At 39.9% G+C, this 23,651-nt stretch overlaps 1 protein-coding gene across 1 annotated transcript; it reads right to left on the reverse strand.

Annotated features, from left to right (window-relative positions):
* Positions 1-843: 843 nt before the first annotated feature.
* Positions 844-22,673, reverse strand: snrnp70 (small nuclear ribonucleoprotein 70 (U1)). Its single transcript, XM_059953989.1, has 9 exons — positions 22,192-22,673; positions 21,102-21,164; positions 20,552-20,606; positions 18,965-19,029; positions 16,936-16,998; positions 14,497-14,578; positions 4,936-5,037; positions 3,274-3,361; positions 844-1,841 (listed from the first exon to the last, which is right to left on the reverse strand). Exons 1-9 carry the CDS (start codon positions 22,336-22,338, stop codon positions 1,112-1,114), a joined length of 1,395 nt encoding a protein of 464 aa, XP_059809972.1. The 5' UTR covers positions 22,339-22,673; the 3' UTR covers positions 844-1,111.
* Between the last annotated feature and the right edge of the window lie 978 nt (positions 22,674-23,651).

The raw sequence follows: 23,651 nt of genomic DNA on the forward strand, positions 1-23,651 counted from the left end.
CTAGCTTAAATGGTCAGGATTCTTGATTCAAAATAAATGCTGTTATTACATTGCAGGCGTAAGCTGGATTGTCAGTGACAGCCCTTAAGAAAAATGGATGCAGGTCACTTGCTGCAGGATACTACTGACTGACCTACCATTAAATCTGTAATACTTATGTGGGCAAAGAATAAATTTCTAGTCAAAAGTGATCTCTATGTTACTCTGAGAAATTCTAACACTGCAATCTTGTTGAATATTAAGGAAGCACCAGGAACATATTACTTGCACTTTGGCACTGGTTTTGCACCAAGGGAGCACTGGACTTGGTCACCTGCTGAGGTGCAGATACAAGACTTATTTACATTATCTTTGTACTTTCAATGACTGTCACTGCCACTTAGCAAGCAAAACATATTTCAAAGGCAGCATTCTCATCCAAGTGTTGAAATATTCAGCTCTGCAGTTCACATTTTAACTAAGCCTCAAAGACAAAAGACTCCTGGCATACAAGTTCTTCAGTAGCACAAAATTCCAAAACATGAATTATGAAATACCGTTTTCAGAAAAGCAAAACCAAAGAAATGGCAAACACTTGTGACATGTAAAGGTTTATTGACAAATTTGAATTAGATTTTTTAAAAGATGTAGCCATCTCAGCAGCAAAAGTGCCCATTTTCTCCTAATCCAACACTTGTAAAGACTGCAATGCAGAATATAGCGCATGCTAAATGGGAGCCTTTGCCTGAGGGTCTTACACTCACTGGAAGCAATTCAAATCACAGGTGCACAATAGGGCAAACGTTCACCCTGGCTAAGACCTCCGTGTTGGACACCTCTATAAAATTACACAAATGAATCACACAGCTTTAGAATTGGGTTTATTGTGTATTACACCATAAAAAGGAATTTCATAACATTCACCAACTGAATTTCACAAAGCTCGAGAAGGATTTCAAACCATCTATATATAGTCACTAAAACTTACCCATCTTAAGAAAAAAATGAGTACTCGTCGTGCAGAAAACTTCCTTCACTACAGCATAAACCAACAAAAAAGCTGCAGATTTCTGTTAAACAGGAAAATGAAAATATTGGTCCACTTTAAAAAGTTCACTTTGAATAGGCCCCATCAGTAACCCTCTGCAGGGGGCTCCATTTGATACCCATTTTCAGGTAACATGTATCCTTCCGCAGGCTGTGACTCCATGTCAATATACAAGTCCAGGCTACTTTCCTCGTATTGCTCTGGCGCCCCATTGTCTTGCAGCTTGTCAGGTTCCTTATTCCTATCTCTATCCCTGTCCCGGTCTCTGTCTCGCTTGTGATCTCTATCACGGTCTCGGTCCCTGTCTCTCCTTCTATCGCGGTCTCGATCCTTGTCCCTGTCCCTGTGACTCCGCCTACGGTCACGATCCCGGTCTCTATCTCTCTCCTTATCCCTATCCCGATCTCTATCCCTGTCTCCTCGCTCCCTATTCTTCTCTTCTGAATCGGGCTTTGGTTCAACTGGCTCACCAGCTGCATCGACTTGCTGTGCGTCATTATGGGGCCCATCACCTGTCTCAGGCTGTTCTACATCTGTACGTTCTTCCTTCTTATCTTTATCCCTGTCACGATCTCGCTCTCTCTTACGGTCACGGCTACGGCTGCGCCGCTTGCGATCTCGTTCCTTATCCTTGTCCTTCTCTCTGCTTCGCTCACGGCTACCACGCCCCTTCCTCTCCTCCTTATCTCGACTGCGTGACCGGGGACGCCGGCGTTCTCTGGAACGACTTCTACGCCGCTCACGCTCTTTGTCCCTTTCACGGCTGCGCTCACTGCATTCACGACGATCCCGATCTCGTTCTCGATCTCTGTCTCTGCAGGTAGAAATCAAATTAATTACACTACATGAAAACTAAAGAACCTCTGTCCAAATTGGTTGCAATGGCTCCCAAGGTTCAGCAACAATTGGTTTTCATACAATTACATTAATGCAAGACTATTTGCATTCTCACCCTTTTAGGACTCCTGCAAAAAAAAACAAGAACCCAGCCATGTAAATATTGTTTGCTGAGATTTACATAATCTAGTAGTAAAACTCTAGTAATCCAGATTCATTAGCTGGAAATGCAACATGGGGATCCAGGGTGCAAGCAGGAAGGAACACAGTTAAGTTTATATATTTCCCCACACTCCTTAAACTCAGATACACTGAAAGTTTATAACAGCACAAGATATGGAAAAAAAATCTGCTACCCAAGCCCCAAGAGTGCAGTATTAGTTTTACTGTACAAAACTTCCTCACTGAGCCTAGCTTGCAATCTGCATAATACAGACGAAGCTGTGATGGAATTTCAGAATGACATTAAATAGCCATCTAAGATGGTTTCTCAAAACCTTAAGTCTCAACACAGCCCCCTCCTTCCTATTGCAGCGCTACAACAGCAAAACCCAAACTCCTCTTCCAAAGGGCAATTAATTGTGGTTGCAAATATAAACAAGCTCAGCTTTATATACGTAAAGAATGGCTAGACTTCCTGGCTTTGGAGATGGGATGTTATGTACAAGATGTTGAAGAGGCCTAATTTTTAGTATTGTTTGCAGTTTTGGTCACCTAGCTACAGGAAAGATGTCAATAAGATTGAAAGAGTATAGAGAAAATTTACAAGGATGTTGCTGGGACTGGAGTACCTGAGTAATAAAGAAAGATTGAATAGGGCAGGACTTTATTCCATGGAACGTAAAAGATGAGGGGAGATTTGATAGAGGTATACAAAATTATGAGGGGTACAGATAGGGTAAATGCAGCAGGCTTTTTCCAGAGGTTGGGTGGGACTACACAACTAGAGGTCATGGGTTAAGGGTGAAAGCTAAAATGTTTAAGGTGAACATGAGGGGAGACTTACAGGGTCTGAGAATGTGTAATGAGCTACCAGTGTAGTACACACGAGCTTCATTTCTACTTTTGAGAAATATGGATAGGTACATGGATGACAGAGTAAGAGAGAGCTACGGTCCTGGTGCAGGTCAATAAGATTAGGCAGTCTAAACAGCACAGACCAGATGTTCCAAGGTGCACGTTTCTGCGCTGTACTTTTCTATGATTCTGAGGATTGGAAAGGAAGGGGAACGAAGAGTAACTTGTTCACCAATTCTGGAAGGTAAAGAGATTCTAGAAAAATAGCATTTTCACCCAAACGTCAAAAAAACTTCCAAATTTGATAGAGCAGGCTGATCTGACTTGTAAGTTCACTCAATACTACACCCCTGTGCAAAGTCAAATAGTTACTGTACTGTTACATTCCTCACCTCTCATCATATCGTGGTGCATCATCACGACCTGAATGTTTAATATTAACATCTGCACCACCTCTGCGAGTCCCCCCAAGCCCACCACCTGTAAAAAAGAGCAAATGTCAACTGCATGAAGTAATCAAGTTCAGTATCACTGCTCTTTATGATTCACCACTTCTAACAGACCATCAAGCTTCAGCATTTAACGCATGGCACATATTGTACTCCTAAACATCATGCAGAAATTCCTTTATGTGCTTCAATTAACAAAAAATGGTGGGACAGTGGTGTAAATATTGAGAACTGCACTGTAGAAAATGCTCAACTTCATAAAAACGGAGTGAACAAAGAGGAAAATCACTTCCAAGTACCTTTATGGAGATTATACCAAGAATTGGAACAAAAGCATGGCCATTGTCGACACAATACTCTGCAACCAAGTCTCCTCTCAAACCCCAATGCCAACAATTATGTGAAGGACCTCTACCAATTTAGCTTTGATTATATTTTGCCTAAGAGTAGTGTGAGCTGCCTTAAAGATTATTGTCTAATAGCACTCTCATCTACAGTGATGAAATGCTTTGAGAGGTTGGTCATGGCTCGAATCAACAATTGCCTCAGCAAGGACCTGGATCAACTGCCTTTTTACTTATCGTCACAATAGGTCTATGGCAGACAATCTCAATGGCTCCTCATGTGGCCTCACCTGGACAGTACAAACATTATGTCAGGACACTGTTTGTTGACAATAGCTCAGGGTTTAATACCATTATTCCCAGTCCTGAATGATAAGCTACAGAATCTAGGCCTCTGCATCTCCCTCTGCAACTGGATCCTTAACATACAAGTATTATAGGTGACAACCAAATCTCTTCAGACTCCTAAAGAAGTCTTGCCTTCTCTATAGCCACACAGGTATGTTGTGACCAGTTTAGATCCTCACATGTTAATACCCTGGGACTTGAAATTGCTCACTCTCTCCACTTCTGATGCTTGAGGATTGGCTCATGTTCCCTCATTTTACCCTTATTGAAGTCCCCAATCAGCTCTCTGGTCTTACTGATGTTGATTGCAAGGTTGTTGCTGCGACACCATTCAACTAGTATATCAGACAGAAAAAAGCTGCAGAGCATTGTAAAATTAGTCAGCTCCATTTGGTACTAGCAAGACATCAGAAAAGCAATGGCCATTATTAAGGACACCCATCACCCAGGGCATGCTCTCTTTTCATTGTTACTGTCAGGAAGGAGCTAAATAAGCCTGAAGGTACACATTCAGCGATTCAGGGAGAGCTTCTTCCCCTCTGCCATTTGATTCCTAAATGGACATTGATTTACTTACACTATTTCTAAGTTAAAAAAAAATCACAACATACGCCAGTATTAATAAACCTGATTCTAAAGAACCTCTCCCAATTTAGTTTTGATTACATGTTCAGTGCGAATAATTCAAAAGTGAGTCCAGTCAAAAGATCAAATCAAGACAATACGATAAAATGTACAGTTTGGATCCAAGTAATTGACTGAAAACAATGTGCTTGTACAGTTTTCCTTCAAGACAGCAACTAATAATCTTGAGGAATCCCCAGGAAGACACCAAACTCCTGCGACTGGGGAGGAGTTTGGACACCTGCACAAAACTTATTAAGCAGCTCATTAACTGAGAGCTCCAACTTACCAAGCCTCCTTGGGCGCCATCCTTTGACAGTGCGGCCTCTCTCCACATCAACCAGAACTCTCCTCCCATCAATCTTCTTGCCATCTGCGTGTTTGTATGCAGCTGCAATAGAGCGTGCCCAGAACAGCAACCAAAGTCAGTGAGATTCAACACGATAACCCCCTCCCAAACCCTCCCCTTATCAAAAAGAAATCAACTATCCACGCAGAAACAAAACCTCTCAGGGAAGAGTTCTGTTTCGTGCCTCCCTCCTCCTTCAATACTTGGAAGTAGACTATTAAATTAAATGCAAAATCCAGGGCTGGCTCCTCATTTTCTCAATATATCACCGGATTCAAGTAAACCGGTTTTTGTGTTTTCACTTATAACAATTAGTTTTAGACACTCAAAATTGACATATGCAGTTTCATTAGAAAGGGAAGAGCCAACCCTAGCTAGTATACAACATTGAACCATTGAGATCTCATCCTGGAAAGGGAAAGAACATCTATTAGAACAACTGTTAATTGAATACATCACTCAAACTCAAGCACTCTTACTCACTCAAACAACATTGTCTAGATAAGGAGGAAATTTAAGCCCCAAATATAAAAACCAGAAAAAATAATATCACTGGTTGTCTTGCAACAGAAAATGGAATTCAATCAATTCTGTAAGCACTGAGAACAGGACAGATTTTGAATGGCTGAAAATTCTCGCACAGTACTTAACTGTAACTGTATTCAACCACAGGAGTGTCAGGACACCCCAGTCAAAATAATTCACAGTGCACTATTAATTCAAGAGAGAACCAAGAGTGCCCAAGACCCCAAACTGATGACTTTCAACCAGGCCCAAATTTAAAAGGAACAGGAGTTTAGTTTCACAAACACAGTTAGATGCACTTATGGCCTTAAAACAGGGACTAACCACTATGGCAAGCAAATCAATGAGATGGGAAAGGAAGGAATCAAATCTGAAAAATATTTCCAGTTTTTACCCCACGCCAAGAGCTGACAATTTCACTTTGATGTGGTGTCTTCAAGCAATCTTTATATACTACCTAAGTTAAATACCCCAATTCTAGTCTTTAAAATCAATGTAATTAATGCAATCTTGTTACACTAGACAAGGAAAAATTTCACAATGTAACATCTTTGAATGAGCTTGGTAAACCTTCACCTTGATCTAACCAGACCCTTACCCTTCTGGGCTACATTACTATTGTATTGCTGAATTTGATTTAAAGACTAAAATCTTCTGAAAGAGGATAAACTACTCCTTCAGAATTAGTGCATTTTCAGGAGGATAAATTGCAATTTGTACTTTTTCTAAAGTCTAGCTTAATTTCATTCATTGCATTATTCATATCTAAAGAAATTATCGAATCATGCTCTCAGTTACACTAAAACTGGGCCATTTGACCAGGGTTGCAAGATCCTGTGTTAATTTATTTTGGGTTCCATCCGCTATACACCACCAGGGAGAAAGAAAAATGGATAAAAACAGGAGCCAGAGGGACAAAGAGGGGGAAAAATGAATTGATTAAGCACTACACAGCACCACTAACAAAAGAAAAGAGATTTTACCTGTAAGTTTACTTACAAAAACTGCACTTTAGCCCCCTGCACTCATGAAAATCGGGATGCGCTATCTCGCCAACAGATGATACAATGTTCAGTGTTTCGACTTCCACTGTTTGTAACTTTCTGCTGCTGAGGATTTACCCTTTACTTACTGCATCTTACCTGCTTTCAGCAGCGATTGGGTTTTTAAAGAATTTTCTACATCGGGCGTTTGATTACTTTAACAAGCATATTCAAAGGATAATATTTTTTTAAAAAAATCTGTATCAGCGAAAAATGTCTGACTTGTGTTTTTTTTCCTCCTTCTAACTTACTTAGCTGTCACTGCAATTCGAATGTCCAAAGAACACCAACATCTACAGAATTTCATCCACAACATAAATTAAGTGGATTTTTGTTTCTCTTACCATAGGATGTTTTGTACTAGTACATTAAAACAACTGATTCTATCTTTCAACACTCATTAAATGGAATAGTTTTCATTATTTGAAACAAACAACTGCCACTTAGATTGAAAAACAGCTCAAAGTATCGGGTGGTTCATTTTAAAAAGGCCAAATGTAATGATCCTTTATGTAGCAACATTTAACCACATTCTCAAAATGTAACCAGACCAATTATAAAGATGCCAAATACCATTTTACCACCTGTTGGATTTATAAAATTTCAGATTACAGCATATTTACATGACACTTGAACAGGATAAACTATCCAGAAACTGTAATTGTGTGTGGTACTTTGGTCCGTGCTGCATACAGCTTGTACAGATGAAATTGTTGAATTCCAATTTAGTTTCCTCTCATTAGGACACAAGATTACACAATATTCTGCAGACAACCAAGCTCATTACAGCTCTGTCATTGTAACAAAATAGAGAAACTGAAGGGCAGAAAAATTACAGCTGCCGGTGTGTATCCATGATATCTGAAAATGTAATAGGAAATATCTCACTTCTGGGAGATAAAATCTTAATTCTACAGGGTGTTGTGCTCCTATACTAACTACCAAAATTTAGGAGCACCACAAGTCTCCACAACTGAAGATGACTACAATTATCTAATGTAAACCAAAATATTCAGACTGCAATAGTCACAAGTCTGGCAGTTGATTATGCAAGGTACGTTGTATCTGCCAGAAATAATAAGGGAAAATTGGTCCACTGGTTTAAAAAGCTTGAATAGAATATATTAACAAGTGGACAAATCTGAGCTTTTTGGAATTTCTATCTAAGTCAGAGGGGGGAAACCATTAACACAAACAGGTTTTTAGGGTACCAATCTTTTTGTATCAAAATGTTTATAAAGGGATAAGGTGGTGATGATCACAGCTTGCTCAACAGCCAAAATGCAGCAGGAATATTTACTTGCTCAGTTGCTTTTTCTCCAAATATCAAGACAATTAATTTAATGATAGACACAGACAAATATCAATTTCTGGAAATTCAATTCAGGGAATTCGAAGGATATAGTTTAATATATGCAGACAGAACATCTAGATCCTAAACCAGGTGTAAAGTTAATGCATCATTTTCACAGTACATCTCAGTTTACCATCGACATGGAAAGTAGTTCCAAATTATACTCTCCGATCCCAGTTATTATACACAAAACATTTTCTCAAGTGCCCAGTTTCCTGCCAAACCAAGGAGTAGAGATGGCAAGTCTCCTTCTTTAATATAAAGTATTCTTTGAACATTCGAGCTATAATGAAAAAATTCAACACAAGCCAGACAATCCGTTGTTTTTTTTAGAAAAAAAAAGGAAACCTTTTACCATGTTTTACCAATGTAGTTAAAGTATCTTGTTTTACCAATCCATCATTGCTTCTGTGCTCTCGCAAGCTTCCATTTGCTTGGAGTATCAAAGGCCTCCGCGATGTAGACAGGGAATCCCTTCACACAGCTTACCTGAGCACTTGGCTCAAATATACTCGCCAACCATTTTTTCTCTGAACAATTTTAAAAATGGTTCTTTATGTTAAAAAATATCTTTGTAAATGTTTAAGGTACACATGAATGGGAATTGAGCTGCAGAATCCCCTTTGGCGACCTACAATCTTCATAGATTAGAGCTTTATAAATTTTAAAGAAAGACAGAGGTAGAGGATGAAAATGTGCTATAAAAGTGGGGTTTCAAAAAATAATGTTTTATTTATTTAGATCACATTGTGAGAATAGGCATATTATTCCCCACAGGGCAAACGATGGTATTGTTTATTTGATGTTTCCCAGAAACATGGTCATTAGTGGAATCCTCAAAACATTTTCTTTAGCATTGGAGTGAATACCCAGAAGACAGTAGAAGACAGAAAACACATAAAAGCGAGTACTTCATATTCAGATAGAAATCAAGATATTACGCGGAGAACAAGTTATATCACACTCCAACCTGGGAATATCTTTCAAGACAATGAGGGAGGTTTTAAACAGTTTAAAAAATAAACCCCAGCCAAAGAAGATGTTGCAGCTCCAAAATGAAAATGCTGCTGCTAAATTATTAGTGGCCTGACCCTTTTACAGACCAACTGTAACTTTGGTTAAATTTCAATTATTTTTCAGCACTTCAACTGTGTGAAAAGTGGAGGATGTTCTTGATGAACAATGTGATGACAGTACTTTGTTTAACAATTCTGATAATCATGAATTCAGAAATATTATTGCACGTGATTAGCTTCCAACAAGATCTGTGAGTGCCTTGTTTTTTTGGAAACTAGCCACTATAGAATTTTAGTAAATGCCCAGATGTTGTGATTTGATCCCAAAGATTAGGAACAGAAACAGCATTACTACAGTTAACCTGGCCTCCTTATTTTGCTTCTAATATCTCACTTTAATTTCCTAAATATTTCCCAAAGTTATACAGTTGTGACTTCTGCAGTGTTATCCACAAATTTAATTCCAAACCACCTCTCCTTCCAAAAAGTTGGTGAAAGCCCCTTTAAATTCCTAAGGAAAGTGTAGAGTTCCCTCAAGTTGAAAGCTCCAACTATTTCTGCCCAATTAAAACAGACATAGCTGGCACTTAAAGCTAAATTCCAATCTAGCATAAATTTGTACAATACCACTCATTGTTAAGGAAATACTCAGGTTCAGAGAGACAAGAGAGAATAAGAATATTCAAAGGGCAACCCTTTCTAAACCTCATCTATCCTCTGATCTTGGCCTGCCTCCAATCCAAATCAACTGGAAAGTCAACAGAATTATATGGTTCACTTTTGTATCTGTAAGGATGTAATAGTAGAGCAAACCAAATCCAAAAATGCTATAAATACCAAACACAATACAAATCATGCAATTACTTTCTACATAGAATCAAAGTGCTTGTGTATATAACAAATTCAGCTTGAAGTACAGATGGTTGCCATCAGGCACACCAAACTGGCTTCAATTTTATTGACAGCAGAAGCAAGCCAAAACTAGAGATGAAAAGCATTACTGTAATTTAATATTGGAACAACTGAAATAGACAGTTGTTTCAGAACAGGTTCGGGAGCTTACAAGGAAGCTAACTTTTCTCTAGCTATCCTCTTTTTGTTACAACTGACAGTCTTGTAAGAACATATTGCAACAAACTGAGGAGATAGTGACATCTGAAGCACTTACGAAAATCAGTTAGGAATTAGTGCCATTGAAGTTCAAGCCAGGCAACTTTTATAAAAAACTGAAAATTAAGTAGCTTTGGTCAGGCTCTCACAACTGCAGTTCAAACTGATAAACTTGCAAAGTTATAGCCCAGCCTACTACCTACACAAACTGTAAACCTTCTAGACTTTCAACTCAGGAAGTTAGAGGGGCTTGTCAAATCTTACAACCCCAACATAAGAAAAATAAAATGGATGCTGCACAAGTGCTTTTGCAATATTGATTTTCCACTCCGTGATGAAAACCTACATTTAAATCTCTCAAAATGGCAGAATTTTTGGAAAATTAAATTCATATGTACACACAAAAGTGTGATTGTGTTAAATGTTTGGGGATTTTATAGAGAAGAATGTAAAATTAATCTAGGTGAATAATTAAAGCTCAAGTTTCAAATTTATGTTCCTTAAACTTTGCCTATATAGTATAGCCCTTATTCATGCCTCCCAGAAATGGAAAACGATAAAGTGCTATAATAGTTAAAATTAATTAAACAAATCCACTCTAGCAGTGTGCAGTGACCCGATCATGGCTGCCTCTAGGGTCTGCGTAATTTGCTTTGCTGTAAGCACACTTTCTCACAAAATTCACAAGACAGTCTCAACAAAGCATTCTTGGTAAATCTGAACCCAAGTCTGAGATAAACCTAATTTCCAAACCTTAAGGTGTACATAGCATCTCTCCAAATCCTGCCATGAGCTATATACAAGTCAAGACAGCTTTAAACTCACATTTAGCGCTCTTTGGATTCCCACTTTCACAAGCAAACTTCCCAGGGTTACCAATACTGTACAAAGGATTATCAAATCTAAGGCTGTGTAACTCTTTCATCATTTTTCTGGATCAACATGCAGGCTAAAATACTAATGCCATTTTTCATTTTCATTTAGTTATCCCTTAAAGTAACAACAGTTTAAGTGAAGAAACAAACTCCCTGCAAAGTCTCAAATTTACCCCTCTCTCCTCTAACGGTTTCCACCTGAATAATGATTTTGATTTCTCCAAATAATTCTTCAAGGACTGTCAACAGCAAAACACACAACTCCTGCCACCAGTTTACAAATCTACCACTTGTACAAAATGAAATTAGCAAACTAGGTAGCTCATTTAGAACAGGTTACTTGAAAACACAAACAACTACACTGAGCATCTGCTGTACCGTTCTTTCCCACAGTAACACAAAGCAACCGCTTTAATAAAAAGCCTTTAAGGGTGCAGATCCTAAAGACAGAAATGAGAGACAAGGCACCAAGTTCCTCTACCCCAAAGCGCCGATTCCTAATGAGTCGCAGAAGAGCCAGTATCCCTCCCTCCAAGAGTACTTACTTTCCTGTATTACCTTGTGTTGTGTGTTACTTGACCTACGCTGCACACTGCATCAGTTAATCTACTTGTTTTTTAATCTCTCTTTCCTCTCACTGTGGTGATGTATTGCGAGTTCTTACCCATCATACAAACCCATATACCAACCATACAATGAGATGTAAGGGGAGCATTAGCATCAGCTGCAAGCCAGCAGTGGCATTTGCCATCAGAATGGTGGCTGCAGTGACAACAGAAATAACACAGAATTAATATATACCCCTGCTTGCAAACAGTACACAATTCACAAACAAACTATTTTTAAAAATATAGCACCAAGACCCCTTTCACAGAACTATTTTGTTCTTAGTAAGAGCCAAACAAAATTTAAGTAAACCCAGGCAAAATTTTTCCAGCCCAGTGAAGCCTGTGTTATGTAGACAATCTTAAAGATAGAGCACAATGTAAGTGTTTGGAGATTTACAAAGATGCAAATATATCATATGGCCAAAACATAACATTGAAGATTTATTTTAATTACTATCAATTAGCTGTTTTATTATAACAAGATGATCTGAAATTACAAATTATGACCATACTGAACTGTTGCCTGCTTAACCCAGGCTCTGATGAAAGGAGCTCAGATGAATTTTTTTTTACACAAGTCCAGCTAATAATTTTTGAAGTGCCATTTATTTTGACACTGCATTTAAAAGGTCAAAGGGAAAGTTTCCATGAACTTTTAGAACAGTGAAAGGGGTCCAATGATGCAAAAGGTCTCCACTTTTAAAATGCAAAAAAATCCCCCACTATGAATGGCAATTGGGAGCATGCCTTTGCTCTTCACACAGACCAATTCTGAATGTGTGAATGCTCAGACTGATGAGGACATGTATACCTTCAAATACATGAAGGAGAAAATGTCCTTAACGCTGCTGTTTCACTTAAGACAGCAAGTCACTTGAGCCCTTCCCATCAGAAAGGAAAGGAAAACAACAGAGCACAAAGGAAAAGAGACCCCAGTAAATGTTAACAATTTAAAGAACTATAGTTTTGGGCAACCAGGTAGTTAACATTTCACCCTGGCGCAGGTCCTATAATTATTTCCCCAAAATAACTTCAAATACAGGAAATCATAGGGCCAGAATTCCAAATGCACTCAGCAGCACCTATATTTTTCCACAATTAATTCCTGCATTTCTCCCCACTGAGAACTGTAACAGGAGGACATGATTCAAGCTGCTCAACAAAAAAAAACTCCCATGGTTAAGCAGGAATCGTGAACCAAGTCCTCAGTATGATAAATCTTTAACATGTTATTGTATTACTACGTGACTTCCAATATACTGGAAGAAACCATATACTTACCACACCATCCATCACTGAAGTAGCAGTGCTCAACAGCCCGCTACAATCAGCAAAACCACCCATGAGTAAATACAGCCGAGTCTTGATAAACATATTAGTGCCAAGCACTACTTACATTAACTTATTCTCAAAGTATGTACTATATTAAGGATAACTACAAAGCTGAACTGCAGTATTTATAGGCACATGAGAGCGTCTATCAGGATTCAGCTGTACTTAACCATTACAAAAAACTGCTCCAAACATCTGAAGGTATCTTTCATTTTCTAAGCAGTGGTGAGGTTTTGCACCATGCCTTGGTTTGTGAAATGCAGTGGCAGGCTGATCTATAACTTTTTTTTTTAAGAGAAGTTTTTCTATTATCTCAGTACAGAAAACCTGAGGGTGCTGTCTCAAATACATGGGAGTTCCATGATACTTATTAGGAAAAACTTACGATTATATTTTTCTTCTGAAAAGTTACTTTGTGGACATCAAGCAAAAAGGCCCATTACCCAAAGGGTTAATACCCTATGCTCCTCTCAGGTAGAGAAATCAAGCACTTCAATGGCTCTGCAATACTATGCTAATAATGTAATGCTTTTCAAAGTTCAATTAAACAGCAGACAACTCTTAATGACAGCATAGTGATGTTTGCAAGCATGGCTATCAATATACTGGTTTAACTGGGCTTACTCTTTGATTCTGTTTAATTTGCCCACCGGAGTTTAGTTTGAAAACTAATCTATATCAACTAACTGAAGGATTCTGTCTACATTAACAAGGCAAAGCTGATTTCAACTTTGTTGATAGCTCTATTCATGCTTGGTACACTTCCCTAGATCAAAATAAACCAGTCTCATTACTTAAACCCACTTAGTAATAATTTAGCCTCTCAGCTGGGCCCCAACAGCATGACCTAAATGAGGGAAATTAGCCTCGCTTCCTACCAACCCAAGAGGTGCCTACCGTGAATAATTCTGCCATACACTAGCAGGGTTCAACTGTACTCACATTGACATTTAAAACTGGTTTGAATCCTAGGGTAAAGCAGGAGACTACATTAATAAATCAGAAAACCTGATGCCATCTTTAAAAGGGTTCTTGCATATCTAAACATATTTTAGTGGAGTAACCTTTCTGCACATTAAACATTCCCGTAAGACACGGGAGCAGAATTAGGCCAATTGGCCCATAAAGTATGCTCTGCCGTTTGAACATGGTTGAACCCACCCCCCCTGCCCCAAACCTATTTTCTTGCCTTCTCCCCATAACCTTTTGATCTTACTAATCAACCACCTATCAACCTCTGCTTTAAGTACACCCAATGACTTGGACTCCACTGCCAACTGCTCACCACTGGATCATGGACATTTTTTGTAAGAGCCACAGTGCATACAGGTTGATGTACCAAAAGCAACTTTCATGAAGTTTTGTAGTATATACATTTGGGACCACCATAATCTGTTACTCCTAACCCCACTCAAGCACAATTTTTCTCTAACCTAATCCCACCCTGGAGCAGATCCCAGCATATCAAGTTTAAACCAGTTAGGGAAGGCAATGGGATGCAAAAAAAAAGGCTCAAGTCTGCACTCAGCACACAGCTTAATTTTGCACAACCAGAACGTGTACTACATATGGCTGCAGCAGAACAGAAGCCGAGTTATCTAAAACCCACCCCTCCCCATACAAAAACAAATTACTTACAATGCATATCTCGCTCATGTTCATATTCGATAAAAGCGTAACCACGGGGCTTTCCAGTCCGTTTATTATATACCATGTAGATCTTAAGGAACCAAAAAAGCACTGTAAGTTCAAGTTCTATTGATTGTCATTCAACTATACATGGGTATACATACCGCCAAATGAAACAATGTTCCTCGAGACCAATGTATACAACAGTACATATAACTCTCACACACAATAAAGTAATAAATTCATTTGCAACAGTTAAAAAGTAAACAGTATAACGTTACTGATTCTTCATGTGTGTTGAGAGCTAAGTGGTGCTAAGAGAGTTCAGTAGTCTTATGACATGAGAAAGAAGCTATTTCCCATCTAGAAACAGTTCTTGTTCTAATGCTACAGTACCTATTGTCTTTTGGTGATGGTGGTGGGGGGCTCAGATATTTTTGGACACAAGGGAGGGACCAACGATGACACTGCATACACAGCACTCCTGATAAATAACTCTGATGACCGCAAGAAAGATTCTGATGATCTTCTCAGCAGTTCTCAGTCCTTGTAGGGACTTGCGGTCAAACGCCTTGAAGAAATACTCAAATGATAAAATAGTACAACCATGGCTGACAAGGAAAGTCAAAGCTATTGTAAAAGCAAAAGAAGGGACATACAATGCAAAAATTAGTGGGAAGATAGAGGATTGGGAAGTTTTTTTAAAAACTACAAACAACTAAAAAAACATTAGAAGGAAAAAGATGAAATATGAAAGCAAGCTAGTGAGTAATATCAAAGTGAATAGCAAAGGTTTTTTCAAGTATGTTAAAAATAAAAGAGAAATGAGAGTGGACCTAAGACCACAAACAAATGAGGCAGGAGAAATAATAATGGGGACAAGAAGATGGCTGATGAACTAAATGAGTATTTTGCATCAGTCTTCACTGTGGAAGACACTAGCAGTAAGGCTGATGTAGTGTATGAAGGAAGAGCAGTGGGTGCAGTTACTATTACAAGAGAGAAGGTGATCAAAAAGCTAAAAGACCCAAACGGTACACAAGTCACCCAGACCAGATGAACTGCACCATAGGGTTCTGTAAGAGGTAGCATGAGAGATTGTAGTGGCATTAGTAACAATCTTCCAAAAATCACTGGACTCTGGCATGGTGCCAGAGGACTGGAGAATTGCAAATGTCACTCCACTCTTTAAAAAAGGGGAAAGGCAGCAGAAGGGAAATTATAAACCAGTTAGCCTGACCAATATTAAGGATGAAGTAATGGAGTACTTGGTGACACAGGACAAGATAAAGTCAGCTACAAAGACTACAAAGTCAGCATGGCTTCCTTCAGGGAAAATCCTGCCTGACAAACAAAAATCCAACAAAAATCTGAGATGCAAAGGCACTTGGGAGTCTTTGTGCAGAATACCCTTAAGGTTAACTTGTAGGTCAAGTTGGTGGTGAGGAAGGCAAATGCCATGTTAGGATTCATTTCAAGAGGTCTAGAATACAAGAGCAAGGATGTGATGCTGAGGCTTTATAAGGCACTGGTGAGGCCTCACCTTGAGTGCTGTGAACAGTTTTGGGCCCCTCATCTTAGAAAAGATGTGCTGGCACTGGAGAGGGTCCAGAGGTGGTTCACAAGGATGATTCCCAGAATGAAAGTGTTATTATGTGAAGAACGTTTGATGATTCTGGAATTCATAAGAATGAGGGGGGTATCTCATTGAAACCTTTTGAATGTTGAAAGGCCTAGACAGAGTTGATGTGGAAAGAATGTTTCCCATGGTGGGAGAGCCCAGGACAAGAGGGCACAGCCTCTGGATAGAGGGATGCCCTTTCAAAACAGATGCAGAGAAATTTTTTTAGCCAGACGGTAGTGAATTTGAGGAATTTGTTGCCACATGCAGCTGTGGAGGCCAGGTCGTTAGGTCTATCTCAGGCAGAGATTGAAAGGTTCTTGATTGGACATGGCATTATAGGTTATGGGGAGAAGTCCAGGAACTGGGGTTGAGGTGGGGGGGGGGGGGGGGAAGACAAGAGAGGGATCAGCCATGATTGAATGGAGGAGCAGACTCGATGACCAGATGGCCAAATTCTGCTCCTATGTCTTATAGTCTAATTCCCGTACCAGCGAGTGATGTCTTAATGTTTTTCCTGTAAAAATTAGTTTCTGAGCATTTCGGCCTTACTTTAGCATAAGCAAGTTTTTTAAAAAACCAATTGCTGCCTACTATCTACCAGCCAAACAATGATAGAATTATATGACAACCATGTTCACAAGCAAATTGCAGTCTGTTGCAGAGCAGTTATATACTTATTTGCGTGTTCATATCCTGTTCAAAGGTCCTGTTGAACTCTCGTGGATTTGAGGACATATGCAACATGCAAATTTAAAAAAAAAGTTAGAACACCTTTAATCCGCCCAATTCCATGGTTTAAAGCATTATTTTATCACAATACATACTCTTTTAATAGGACCATAGACTTCAAATTCACGTCTCAACTTGGACTCTGTTGTGTCATAGTTCTGAAATGAAGAGCAAATGTAAAGAGCAACTTAATTACATCTTTAAAAAGTCTTCAAACTAAACAGAACATTAGCTCTAAGTAGCTATTATTAATTCAAAAGTGCCCATATCTGATAAATGCCATTGATCATTCCAAATGATCTTTCCAAATGAAATTACAAAAAGTACTAATGAAGCTACAGCATTACTCTTTACTCCACCACTACTGTCAGTGTGGCAGATTTCCTGCAGTGTCTCAAAGAAAAGCCATATTCATTCTCCAAGGTCACTCCAGGCCGAAATGACACCAAAGGGTGATAATTCAATCCAGCACCAACTTATTAAGAATAGAACCAGTGTACAATCAATCAAGGCAATTAAGACGTAACTTTTTCTCAGATGTCTTGCATGTAGTCTTGAGATTGAAAATATTAAAACTAGGCAACTTCAAACATAAGTACCAAAAATAAAGTAACTACTAAACATAGCATGCACAATAACAACAAAAAGGAGGCACATGTACTTTGGGTGTACACCAAGATGAATTTACAGGTGTCGTTTAATTTTGCTTCTGAATGTGGACATTAATGGAGTCACACAAACAGCACCAAATCATTTCTTTGGAACAAGATGAATATTTTATAATGCTGTAGCTTCATTGATACTGTTAACAATTTCAGTTTTATAATACAATTTTATGCATCATAGATGACACGAGGGATGGTGGTGCTGTGGATACTGTAGAAGGGATCAAGAGGATAATAGAGCTGGGTAAAGAGATAGTAGATCCAATCCAGAAAAACGTGAGATGATATAATTTGGAAGATCAAACTTAAAGGCAAAGTTCAAGGTTAATGGCAGGATTCTAAGCAGTTTGGAACAACAGAGGGTTATTGAGGTCCCAGTCTGTAGATCCCTCAAAGCTGTTGTGCAAGTTGATAGAATGGATAAGATGGCTTATAATGTGTTGGCCTTCTTTAGTTGGGTGATTGAATTCGAGAGAAACAAGGTTATGTACAATTCTATAAAGTTCTGGTCAGACCACACTTGAGAGCATTGTATTCAGTTCTGGTCATATTTTTGGAAGGATGTGAAAACTTTATAGAGGGTGCAGAGATTTACCAAGATGCTGTCTGGATTGGAGAACAGATCTTATGAGCAAGCAAAGGCTTTTCTCTTTAGAGTGAAAGAGAATTATACCAAACTAGATAGAGGTGTACAAGATTATGAGAGGCATAGATAAATTGGACAGCTAGCATCTTCTCCTAGGGCAGCAATAGCCAATACCAAAGCCAATCAATTTAAGGTGATGGAGGAAAGTTTAGCAGAAATATCAGAGGCAGTGCTTTGTTCTAAATGGTGGCTAGTAATGGAACACATTTGAGGATTGTGGTAGAGGCTGTTACAACAGGAACATTTAAGAGATTCTTAGATATGCACACAAATAAAAGAAAAATGGAGGGTGATGGGCTGTGTAGGAGGGATTACATTGATCTTAGAGTAACTTTATACAGGTCAGCACAACATCATGGGACAAAGGTGTACTGTGCTATACCATTCTATGTTCTAATTACATTGAATTTATCAGGTCCCACAAGGGAATTAGAATTTGTCTCGATCAATAATCTGGGCATTACTTGTCCGGTAACTATATGATTGCACCCTGTCCCAAATACTATCAAGCATGTTCTTCTATGATATAATTCATCTCATAATGCTTTCTGAAAATAAGTATTAGACAACTTATTTTAAGGTGGCTATTTTGCTATGCATCAAAAGATTCTTGGCAGAAACCACCTTTATTTGCTCTGAGACATCTTTAGCAAATTCAAAATGCACTATCACTTTTAACTGCACAATAGGAAGCCTGGGTAGAGCCATAAGCCAATCATCATTGAAAAGTAAACCTTGATTAGTATCTACATTCATGCAGCATTTCACGACTCACAACCCCACCAGAAAACAGAATGCAAGTAGAAAACTCACCACTCTGGCAACAAACAGTGTCTTGAAAGCATCACCCTGTGCATTTGGATCGTTATGCGGATCCCCTGTCAACCAAAAACACTGGTTTATTTGACGCAGTAAGAAATCATACATCTTACTTGGGACACAAGTTCTAGATTCCCATCTCAAACAATTTTTCTCCTTTAACAAGCAGCTCTACCTTTGCAAATAAGGCATTTGGTCACCTGGCAAGGACCTCATGGCTTGGGACCTTTTACTATAATAAAGGCTTTATAAAAACACCCTAGCTAAAAAGTAATCAAGTTCAACTCATCCTGTATTAAAATTCCATTCAGACACAGCTTAATGCTTGGAGGTGGTGTGCTGTGTAAACCAGCACAATGCAGGGTCATTATAGCATCATGTAAATGGACATGTGTGCCTGATTTAAAAAAAACCCAAGACATCTTATTTTATGTATGCACAGTAACTCGTGGAGTGACAAACACCCAAATAGGCCCAATCTGTACATCAGTGGAGCAGAAACACATCGCTGCAGCACCTGAGGGAAGCAGGTGGTGGTTACATTTTAGAGCAACCAGACTGCAGGTCCTCTCTAACTTTGATAGTAGGAGTCAAGATTTGACTGCCTTTTCTTAAATTTCCTTTCATGAAGCAGTTCTCAGTAGCAGGAAATCATGTTGAGAACACCTTCCTTTGCCTTATTGCTGTGCTCTCAGGTCACTGTCATTACTGATAAACTGGTCCATGGCTTGTGTGATCATGGTGATTCTAGTGCTGAGGAATTTCGAGGTGAGGTTTTTTTGCTGGTGTTTCCGCTTCTCTGTCCATGTCCTCAGATTTACCCGGGATGCACTGCTCTGCCAATTCTCGAAGCTCTTCATTATTAAGGCTCGCACTATGAGAATGCAGTAACTCCAACATCATTACCCTTAACATCCTCTAATCCCACTTCATTGGCCTGTTCAATATTTTGGATAACTGGTTCTGCCTGAAATATTAGGAGTCTCACATCCATGCAAATACTTTTCTTTAATATCTTAGGTGTCTCTGGAGGTTGCAGGCCATTTTCCAGACATTATGGTTGAAAAAACAGAATAAACTGGCGAGGGAGCAAGAATGTTTGCACATGTGGGGGAAGCAGAGTATGAACTAATATGTAATTGGCTGTGAATGGCTCAGATCGTATGTAAAGTGCTCTCATTGACTGAATGTTTACTATATTGGTGGCTGCTTGAGAAGTTTTAAGTGTTGCTTAGAATTAATTTTTGTTATTCAAGAAAATTTCAATAAAGAATTGAATATCTGCATTGTAATGAATCAGTGCTATGCCAGGTCCAAGTGTACTCTTGTTAAATTTTTATTTGCAAAACAATGGGATTGTTTATTCAAAGACATTTTTCACTTGAATACAACCATCCGCAAATCAAATTGATAAAAGAGTGGAATAAGATTAACGCGTCATGCAACGTGAAAACCAAACCTCTGAAGAGCACTAGCACATGTCAAGGGCAAGATCAATTTTGTCAGTAAAAGGCACCATGTGTTTACTACACATTGTATTACTTGGATTGCTTTTTTATGTTCCACACTCAATATACTTACACATTTTAAGCTCATTTTCAACTTCCTGTTGTCTTCTCTCAATCTTCTCACGTCTCTGCAGAAGGAAAATAGCCATAAAAGATACAAAATGTCATACTGATCATAATGTGTAGGAAATTTGACTCAAGTACTTAAAAGCATTTTTAGGAATCAGTAAGTATTCATCATATTCTTTTAAACAAAGTATTCAAATATGAGGAATTTTGTTCAGGTTTATCCCTATAAGTATAAAATGGTCATAAAAATTTTCTAGCAATGACTAAAACTATTGCCAATCTAATTGTAATGGCTCAGTAACGATGATGCTACGTGAAACAAGTCTCTAAGAAGGCCTTAGAGACTAAGTAGTCTCTAAGGCCCACTTGAACAAATGTTGAAGTCTGTGGCATCACGAGCTACTATCGCTGAAGAATAAACAAGATGAAATAAAAGTGGCAACCAAAATAATTACAACTGCAGCATTTTTGGAGATGGTTTTGTTGAAGGTCACTGACAGTCCATCCATTGCCATTGCACTCAATTTTCAATTAGGACTTGAACACAAACTTACCTTCCTTTCCATGCGTTCCTCACGCGTTTCGGCTCTGGTTGGAGGTGGGGCATCTCTGGGGTCCTACAGGATGGAAGATGAGCAGATTACACCCATATCAACTGGTAAATTAAAAGCAGTTGTCCACATGGCTCAGAAGCCTGCTTTGCAACGTCAACACACTCCATTCTGTCCCCAATTGCAACCATCTGCCTCTGACCCACTTTTGAGGAAGAGTTCAAAAGCCTCAGAACCCACCTATTCCAGGTAGACATGGCTAATAAACAAATGGCTTCCAAAGTAGCAATGCCCTGGATTAAATATGGAGATTGATACTGCCCCAAGAGCACAGTATCCAGCATTTACACACAGGACCCCCATTCTAATACACCTTACATATGTAATCTCTTATTATTCGGAACTTTTAAAAATTATTCCTGCCACAATACGTTCCATTTCTCAATTTTTACCGATTCACTCTTCTGTATTCCTGTGCAAATTCATGTCTAATTCATAACCTTACCAAATGCCATTTCACCATCTCAGTATGCTGACCGAAGCCCACAGCACCAGATTTGACCCCATATCCAATGGGCAATCCAGAGCCAGTTCCTCCATGAGCAGCCTACAACATTCCATCCTGGCCCCAACCCTCTAGCCCCACTCTTCTAATGGCACCCCCTCCAGTACCACAAAAGTGCACACTTTTCCCTCTGGTGATGCTTTCCTTCCTCTATCACAATTACACCCTCACAAGCACCCCTTCCCCAGGTACAACCTCACCCAATACACGAGCATTCAAAACCACTTGACCCCCCCCCCAGCCCCAATGCACCCACCCATAACTACCCCCACCCCACCCCCAATTCGCTCCATCCCATTCCCCTTGGCCTCACTGTGACACCTCAATGTCCCCTCACCTACCCACTACCCCGAGGCCCACCTCGCCCTCTCCTAACCCACACCTCTTTCACTATACCCAACCCTCTCCTTCCACCACCCCTTCCCCTATTCTATTCCTCCCCACTGACCCCTCCCGCTCCCTCAGCACCCACCCTCCCCTCATTGCCTCAACCCCTACTCCGTTCTCTCCCTCCCCTCAGTTTCGCACCTCGAAGTGGCGGACAAAACGTGCGATGCCCGAGTACGGCTGGCTGTGCTGCTTCTCATGCGGCAGTTTCTCGAGCGGCGGCAGGTAGGGCACCGGGTCCCGCGGCGCGAACAGCGCCAGCAGGTTCGGCGGCAGGAACTGGGTCATGGTGCCTCACACACCGGGGTCGCCCCAGCAACCGTGGCCAGTAACCCCGCCGCTAATCACCGGGGCCAGGTAATCACAACCGACGAGCAAGATCCGCCACCCGAGCACCGCCTGACCTCGGGGAAACAAAATGGCGGCGCTCCGCTCCGCTACGCCGCACGCAGCCGCCGTATCACTGCGCCGCACAGCAACAACCTTTGGCCAACGATCCTCTCGTTTTATAAACACGGCAGTCAATCTAGAATTACTGCGAATGTGCGTATATATATGACACGACTTTCAGTCAAAAACTTCTCTTCGCTTAATTTCCCTTAACTGCTTGGGAACTATATTTCTCCTCCCGGAATGCGGGAGCGTACAACCTCCTTCACTCTGAAAATCAGCCTCTCCAATATGGCGCGCGCGATCAACCGGAAAACCCGCCTTTCCCCCCAGTTGATTGGTTACAGTAGGAAAGCCATCCTCCCGTGCTTGCCAATTGGATAAAATGCATACCAATCGTATAATATTTCGTACATTGTACGACGACTGGCTGTTTTCCGTGTCTATTACTAGCGGATCGCGCCCTGGTTGTTAATTGGTCCGCAGTATTGATTGACAGGGCGGCTCCGCTCCTTTTGTTTCAGCCCCAGTCATTAAAGGGAAAGTCCACAACGTGGTTTTGGAATTAGGAACATTTTTCATTCTAAAAAACCGTCCGGTAGACAGTATAGACGTAATTAGCAACCAAGTTGCAAAAAGCAGGGCCCACAAATCATCATTGGTCACAAACTGAGAACATTTTTAGATAACTCAAAATGCTGGTGGAACACAGCAGGCCAGGCAGCATCTATAGGGAGAAGCGCTGTCGACGTTTCGGGCCAAGACTGAAAGGAAAGATAGTAAGAGATTTGAAAGTCAAATCTTTCAAATCTCTTACTATCTTTCCTTTCAGTTAGTTCTGAGGAAGGGTCTCGGCCCGAAATGTCAACAGTGCTTCTCCTTATAGATGCTGCCTGGCCTGCTGTGTTCCACCAGCATTTTGTGTGTGTTGTTTGAATTTCCAGCATCTGCAGATTTCCTCCTGTTAACATTTTTAGACAGTGGAATTTGTTACTAATTGTCTCGGGGCTATTATACCTCCAGTTCAATTCCCACACACTGTAAGGCACTTATTAAATTTTCTCTGAGACCAGGTTGGTCTCCTCCAGGTGCTCCAGTTTCCTCCCACATTCTGAAGGTTAGGAAACTCCTTGGAGACTGCGGCAGGAATTAAATCTGGTTTATTGGCCTTGTAAAGCGACGTGCTGACCACTCAAGCCACACTTAAGTAC

This window comes from Hypanus sabinus, chromosome 29 (assembly GCF_030144855.1).
Source record: "Hypanus sabinus isolate sHypSab1 chromosome 29, sHypSab1.hap1, whole genome shotgun sequence".
Classification (NCBI taxonomy): domain Eukaryota; kingdom Metazoa; phylum Chordata; class Chondrichthyes; order Myliobatiformes; family Dasyatidae; genus Hypanus; species Hypanus sabinus.

Coding starts and splice junctions, on each gene's coding strand:
- snrnp70 (XM_059953989.1), bottom strand. CDS start 22,338: ATGACCCAGTTCCTGCCGCCGAACCTGCTGGCGCTGTTCGCGCCGCGG. Junction 14,579..16,935: donor TCTATGGTCCTATTAAAAGA/GTATGTATTGTG, acceptor TGGTTCCTTAAG/ATCTACATGGTATATAATAA. Junction 5,038..14,496: donor ACATGAGCGAGATATGCATT/GTAAGTAATTTG, acceptor GCTCTATTGCAG/CTGCATACAAACACGCAGAT.